This window comes from Carassius carassius, chromosome 3 (genome assembly GCF_963082965.1).
Source record: "Carassius carassius chromosome 3, fCarCar2.1, whole genome shotgun sequence".
Classification (NCBI taxonomy): Eukaryota; Metazoa; Chordata; class Actinopteri; order Cypriniformes; family Cyprinidae; genus Carassius; species Carassius carassius.
The window spans coordinates 11,285,520-11,292,624 of NC_081757.1; the positions used below are offsets into that span (position 1 = coordinate 11,285,520).

The 7,105-nt window shown below is 40.1% G+C and overlaps 1 protein-coding gene across 1 annotated transcript; it reads left to right on the forward strand.

Moving 5' to 3' along the window:
- Positions 1-1,226: 1,226 nt before the first annotated feature.
- On the forward strand, positions 1,227-7,105 carry vgf (VGF nerve growth factor inducible). The gene is made up of 2 exons (XM_059528987.1): positions 1,227-1,451; positions 3,378-7,105. The coding sequence occupies exon 2, from the start codon at positions 3,399-3,401 to the stop codon at positions 5,349-5,351; it is 1,953 nt and encodes a 650-aa protein (XP_059384970.1). The 5' UTR covers positions 1,227-1,451; positions 3,378-3,398; the 3' UTR covers positions 5,352-7,105.

A 7,105-nucleotide genomic window follows, 5' to 3' on the forward strand; every position in this document is an offset into this window, starting at 1 on the left:
ATCCCCCCCAAAAAAGCTTTTATCATTTACTCATCCTTATGGCAGACATGACCTTTGTTTTGTGGGGATGAGAGTGCCACATTAACTTTCTTAGTAAGGAATAAAACGATGAAAGTGAACGGTGACCGAGACCGTCTCCTAAATCAACATAGGGGACGGGGTGAATAATAATGACAGATCATTGGGTGAACAGGCTTTTAAATTCTCAATTGTCAGTTCGTTCAAAAAGTTGAAGTGCATTCATAGTCACTGAAACTACTGCTGACAAAAGCTAATGTTTTCTTGCAATTGCATTTACTCATTGCATTTACCGAAGACTCTCTTTTTACACACTACAAGGTTTTGGTGTTCAAGCAAACCACGACTGCGAACACTCCTGTACTCATGATAAATTAAATTTTTTGCCGGAATTGCTTTTTATTTTTTGATTCAAAGGCTTCAATAACGATCACCCGAAAATTTAGGAAATAAATGTGCATTAAACATAGAACGACATAACTTCACATTAGATATGACAAATTTAACGTCCGGAATGATGCATTTTAATCGACAGGCTATTGTTTCATACGGAAATTGTGTTTACTTCGAGGGTATTTTAACCTGTCATCTCTTTGCAGTTTGGATTTTGACGTTGCACAAATGATAACACCATATACACTGAAACACTGTACTGTAACATTGTATTGTACATGTTTAATGTCCATAAGAAATGCAGAAAAACGGTTACAGCAGCTTTAAATAATGATACATTTCAAAACAACCTATCACGAGCTGGGTGCGGAAGAGGCACTTTAGCTACTCAAGCTAAATGCAGATGAGACAAAACATAATATGCATTTGGGATCGCTTTTTCACCATGAACTGACGATTCAAGCGACAGCTGTTTCCTCTGTGAGTAACACAGAGTAATTGCATTTATACATTTTGCTAGTGAGGCAATGCACATCGTAATGAGGATCGTTGCTTCCTTTGTGTCACGCTGTCGTATGCAGCTGCATCTGGAAGGGACCGGTCTCGCGCTCCCCGTGTTGTCTAGCCCTCTCTACTCGGCGAAAAAAAGTACCATTTCATTCATCCCGTTTCCTTCCATTCATCTGGGCACTGCAGCGTAGCGAAGACTTGGGGTTCGATCAGCACCAAAATTCTTATCAATGGAGAGGGTGACGTCAATGAGCTAGAATGACGTGCAGTCACGTGGGCGCAGTGGGGCCGAAATAAAAACACGGAGAGCTGACCGTGGTACTGAAAATATCCCCATAGCACCGTGCGAGAAAGCCAACCATACGGCTTACAAAAACGAAATCACTGTACAAACAAAACAGTAACATTCAAGCAAATAATTTATTGTTGAAGCGGATTCTTACACGTAGATCACGAGAATAACTTAAATACAAAGTTTGAAGAAGACACGATTGGTGCGTTGGACTGTGCTGCCACTGACAGGATTCCCGGTAAGTCCCGGCTTTCTTTTTATAGTAACAGGCAACAGTAATGGCAGAAGCCGTGGGAAAATAAGTGCATATTGTAATGTGGACAGAAGAAACAAATTAAAAACGTAAAGATTTCCCTATATATAGCATGTAAAAAAAATAATCACTTTTATTAACAATAATAATAATAATAGTTTTAAGGATGTGTTGTAAAATTCATTCTAAAATGCATTTTTTTTTATTTTGCATTTAAAAAGTGGAGATGAGAATAACAAGTAGAAACTAAAAGTAGGCTATAACATTTAATAAAATCTATATAATTGAATTATTGGTCAAGGAGCAAATGCAACCTATTAAAACCACTTGTATTTAGTATGGTGTATATGTGATTTCATATATATGTATACTTAATGATGAAGGTGACGGGGTTGATCAATGGCATAGCTCTTATAATGATTTTTACCACGCCCTTGCTCATGCTTTCATCATGCTTCTCATCACCATAGCATCAGATACCTAAAATAACAACGTTGAGTCCAATCATAGAAGCACACGAGAGACACTGAGAAAAAAAAAACGTTTTGCTTTGGCTTGCCTTGACTTTTGCCGGTTGAGAGTTTAATTTGACTTTTATTTTATATACTTATATGTACCTGCTTATATGGAGCATAATAATGTTGACATGACATTTAAAAGCAGAGCATTCATTATCTGTTTTCATGTCTTTCGTACGTTGTTGATTGGGTTCAATTAGTGATAGCAGTATGGCAAATCTTAAATCTAAAAATCTGTTTTAAAGGAGAAGATTATAGGCCTAATTGGGACAAGGCTTCTTAGAGCCGGATTACTTAAGTGCTTTGTTGATGAGAACTCCCCAGTGTGCTCTGTCATTGGCAGCAGTGAAAGAGGGCGTTAGATATGTGCTTACATTGTGGAGACACGATTCTTGTAAGACCAAAAAAAAGTGCATTGGAGAGGAGAAACAGACTGTTGTTTTTTAAAAAAAAAAATACTACAGCATCTGGCAAACACCGATGCCAAACTTTAGACATGTAAATCCGTACATTTGAAGTCAGTTGGCACGTTTGACGATTGCTGCGGTGTTTTCTCGTACAACGACGAGTGGAAATCTAGCCACATAACGACATTTAACCATAAACATCTGTGTCGTGATGATCATACCTTACAAAGCCAGTATTCATTACAAAATGAAAGTGAAATAAGAATGCGGTTTTATTCAAGTTCATTGTTTTTGCGCTTCCAAAGCTTTAAAATCCAAATTACATGGAGTGTTTTATCCATGAGTTTCTTTTTTTTTTTATCTTAAACTTGCTTTTCACGGTCATACTGAGATCCTCTGATCATCTTTGTATTGCTTACTTATTAACCTCCCACGCATAGGAAGGGCTCCCCGCAAAGGCGCTTTACCTCCTATTCCTTATTAGCACCGCGCCGCGTGTACGAGCAATCACATGTACAAAAGCGCTTCAGAGCCCTCACGAACCGCACCAGCTCAAGCCGCAAAGCCATTTACAACGCCTTTGCGAAATCAGCTAAGCAGCAGGCAATAAAACATAAATTATAGCTTAACAAAAATATACCCCACTCAAATTAATCAAAATATACAGAAGGATTGTTAAAATGATCTCTTCGGAGTAGAAAAAAATCATCATTGGATGACTGTGGGGGTTACTTATTTGCTAAAATGTACAATAACATTAGTTCTTCCATTATACAAATGAGCAAATGGGTCATAAAATGCTCCCAGCTATCAAAGGCAAATCATTCATACAAATTTATATTTAATAGTGACTGTTGCATTCAGGAAGTCTGGAAAGAAGTGAATCATAAAATGTGTCCACCATCTTACCTGAGAAAAATGTTCATCTTGAGCTACATTGTTCAGCATTGATGTGTGATGTTTGTGCTTGAACTTCTGTCTTTCAGGTTCAACACATATGTGCGGTCATGTTCTGGTGCCAACAAACCTCAAATGCCCCCTTCATTTTCCTGTTCATGTTATTTAGTCTCACAGTCAATCCTGCAACCTCCAGTCCATTGACAGCAGATAGAAACACAGTAAGTGAAAACTATGCAGCATCCTCCTCTGCTCAGAAACAGGCTCAATTTACTCAACCAGCTGAGGAACAGGGCACGCAACATGAGGAAAATGATGAAGGTGATGAGCTTTTCAAAGATGTGGATCCTAGAACCCTAGCAGCGGTCCTTCTCGAAGCCCTCAACCAGCCCCAGAAGGAAAAGATGAGTGAACGAGAAGACGTGGGATTGGATGTTGAAAAGGAGAAGGATCTCCAGGGCTCAGATAGAGACAGAGATGGTCACAAAGAGCTAGAGCTGGTCATGGCAGCTGCTGCAGCACAAGGAAAAGATGAGAAAGAAAGAGAGGAGGAAGAGGAGAAAAAAAGGGCTGAGGAGGAGGAACGGCTAACTGAGAAAGTGACGAGCCGCACTACCAGTCAGACGGTACCATTAAAAGAGCAGGAAGCCCCACAGGAGGGGGCCACAAAAGAGGAGGTGATCAAGGAGGAGGAGAGACAGGAGCCAGAGAGAGAAGAAATGGAGGGGGAGGAAGAGCAGCTGAGTCCAGAGGAAGTGAAGAATCTGGAGACTATGTTAGAGGAATTCCAGAGCTACAGCACAGCCACTAAGAGAGAGCGTGACACGTCCATAGGCCAGAGGGAGAGCCGTGGGGAGTATTTTGATTACCTAGACCGTAATGGCCTCATGAATAATGAGATCAAGTCTAAAGCTAAAGGTGATGACCTAGCACTGTCCAAGAAGAAGCTAAAGTGGCAGCTCGAACAAGATAAGAACAAAATTCAGCCCTTGCAAAGAGGAGGCAACTTCATGGATGACTTTTCCAACAACCTTGCTGACCCAGAGGAGGAAGGTGAGGAAGATCAAGAGGACGAAGAACAGCTGAGCCCTGAAGAAGAGGAAACTCGGGCCAAAGCGGAGCAAGAGGAGGTACGCAGACAGGCAGCAGAGGCACAAAGAGCCAAAGCGGAGGAAGAAAAGCTAGCAGACATTGCATCGGACATGCTCCTGAAATACATTGTGAAGCAGGACAAGAAAAAGTACCAAGACAATAATGGTGCAGAAGATAAGCGCTCTGATGAGGAGGACACTAATGATGACGATGATGATATTGACCCACAGACCATCGATAAGTTGATTGAGATCTCCAGCAAGCTGCATCTTCCAGCTGATGATGTGGTGGACATCATTAACGATGTAGAGAAAAAGAAGAAAAAAGATGCTCCTGAAAATCTCCCATGGCAACGTACTCTTGTGCCACCTTCAGCCCCCGTTGCACCTTCTACGCTGTTACGTAAACCTCCTCCCTCAAAGCCTCCTCAAAAGAACACAAACCCATTGAAAGCCTGGTTCAAAGACAGGGCTTCGGTCAAGCCCAGCAAGCAAGACATTTGGACGAGGCAGCAGTGGCCCTTTCGTACCTACCCTTCCTACAGTGTCTATCAAAAACCCTACCGGGGATATTACCCCATCTACGTCCCGCCTCCAAAACCGAAATCCCGCTACTATCCCAAGCCCTCTTTCTCCCTCAACGATGTCCTGGGAAACTCTCGGGACTATGACTTTAATTACTCCTCCAGACGGAAGTCCCGTCCCTGGGCACAGTCTCGCCAAAGAGTCCAACCAACTTTCCAGCGAAACTTCTACTTCCCTCACCCTCGGACTTTCAAAGCCGTACCCATGCCTAAACCCCGGTCGCCTCCGCGTCGTTGGCCGTCCATTTATTACCCAGCCCGAGCTCCTGTAGTAACCAGGGAAGATGATTACTACAATCCACTGAGGCAGCCGCCACAGGACAGTGAAGAGGAGCTGGAGAACTTTATCGAGAGAGTCTTTATGAAACATCCCAGGATGTTTCAGTAAGCAGACTGGGGAAAAAAAAAGCGATGAGGAGGAGGAGGAGGAGAGGAAAGCGAAAGGGAACAACTTAAAGACTGTTCATGGCCAACGTATCATGTTCTGGTTTCTTTTGCTGAAATAAGTTCCATCGTACTCATTTGTTTACCTCAGATTCAAAGTTTACCCTTAGGATAGAACATATTCAGGATCCTCATGTCTAACTAACCACATCTTCCACCCTCCTCCCCCTGGAGAGACTGAAAGACCAGCAAAGCTTCTGGAGCAGTGAGAGGAAAGAGTGCTTAAATATCTCAAATACCCAACACTGATGTTCTGGAGACCCCTAGAAGGCCTTCATCAAGGAGCAGATACATGATAGCATTAAACACCTTGTTTTCATCCAATACAAAGACATTCAAGATGGAATCCTGAAAGACTTGCCATTATTATGGAAGCAACTCCATTAAGTCTTAAGTATCTTTTTTGTTTTATTTTGTATATTTTTAACATTTAAAATCCCATTGGTCAGTATCATTGATCATAATGTAGAGCGAGATAGCAAAAAATACTCTAAACGCACCTTTAAGGAATGCAAAAGTGCAGATTTATTCAAACAGAGAAACCATCACAGTGCCATAATGGTGGAAATATACATTTTCTTTATTTTATACACCAAATGTATTAAGTCTTACTTGTACCTCAGAGTAATCTGCTTGAGCATTTACCATTTGTGCATTCCATTGTGAAACAAAGGACACACTCTAAGTCTTGTACATAGAATTAGTTTCTTATCGCTGTCTGCATTTTGAATTTTTTCCTTCGATGTGTTTATACCATTGTTTTTTACGCAAAAAGATAGAAAGCTGTTGCAAAGGACATTCATACATTCCAACGATTTTTAAGAAACAAATCTATTATTTCATAGAAGCTGTTTTGGATACAACTTTTAATTGCCTTAAAACACCCTCTTCCCCTTTACAGATGAGCAGCATTTTTGTCACAGACTAGCTAAAAGGTTTGTTCTCAAGCTCATAAACTGAAAAGTAGTGATCAGCCTTTTAACATGTTTTACAAATAAAACAATTATATATAAAGCTAATTAAAAACATGTATTTCATGTTTGTGGTTTTAAATGTGTCAAATGTTAATGGTTTATTCAAGAGTAACCTTGCCCCTACTACATTTACAAAATCCATCGCTGGGCCAATGAGAGCTCAATCAAAAAGCATAGACAATCTATTAAATGATTACAATTCACATGGGAAGGAAGCAATGCAGATCAGTGGTAACGTTAATTAAGTGAAAATCGAAATTAGGAAAAAAAAAAAACTAAAAAAAAACCTTGTTGGCATGAAACTGTCGCTTGTCAATCTGAAAAAGAAAAATAAGGGGGAGGCATACACAGTTCTAATTTTCTTTAAATGGTCTGAAAGGATGTCAGACGAAAGCTAGGGGAAAAAATGGTTGAGATAGCTGAACCAGTGGAGGAGTAAAGTTTCTGCACGTTACTGTAAACTTGCATCTAAAATGTGTTGCTTCTTTGAAGACATTATGAGCATTGAAAAAAAAAAAAGTATAAAAAAAGACTAGTGTATGAATGACTAGTGTATCCAAGTAAAAATGCCGTTAAGTCTTGTGAGGAAAAAATGTTTATATCCGTTCTAGATGTATCTTGTACGTAACATAATAAACATGCGTTTGCTGGATGTAAATAACCGCATGTTGATGACTAGTTTTGCTACACAGAGAAATAAATAAACTTGACTATTTTTTATTAA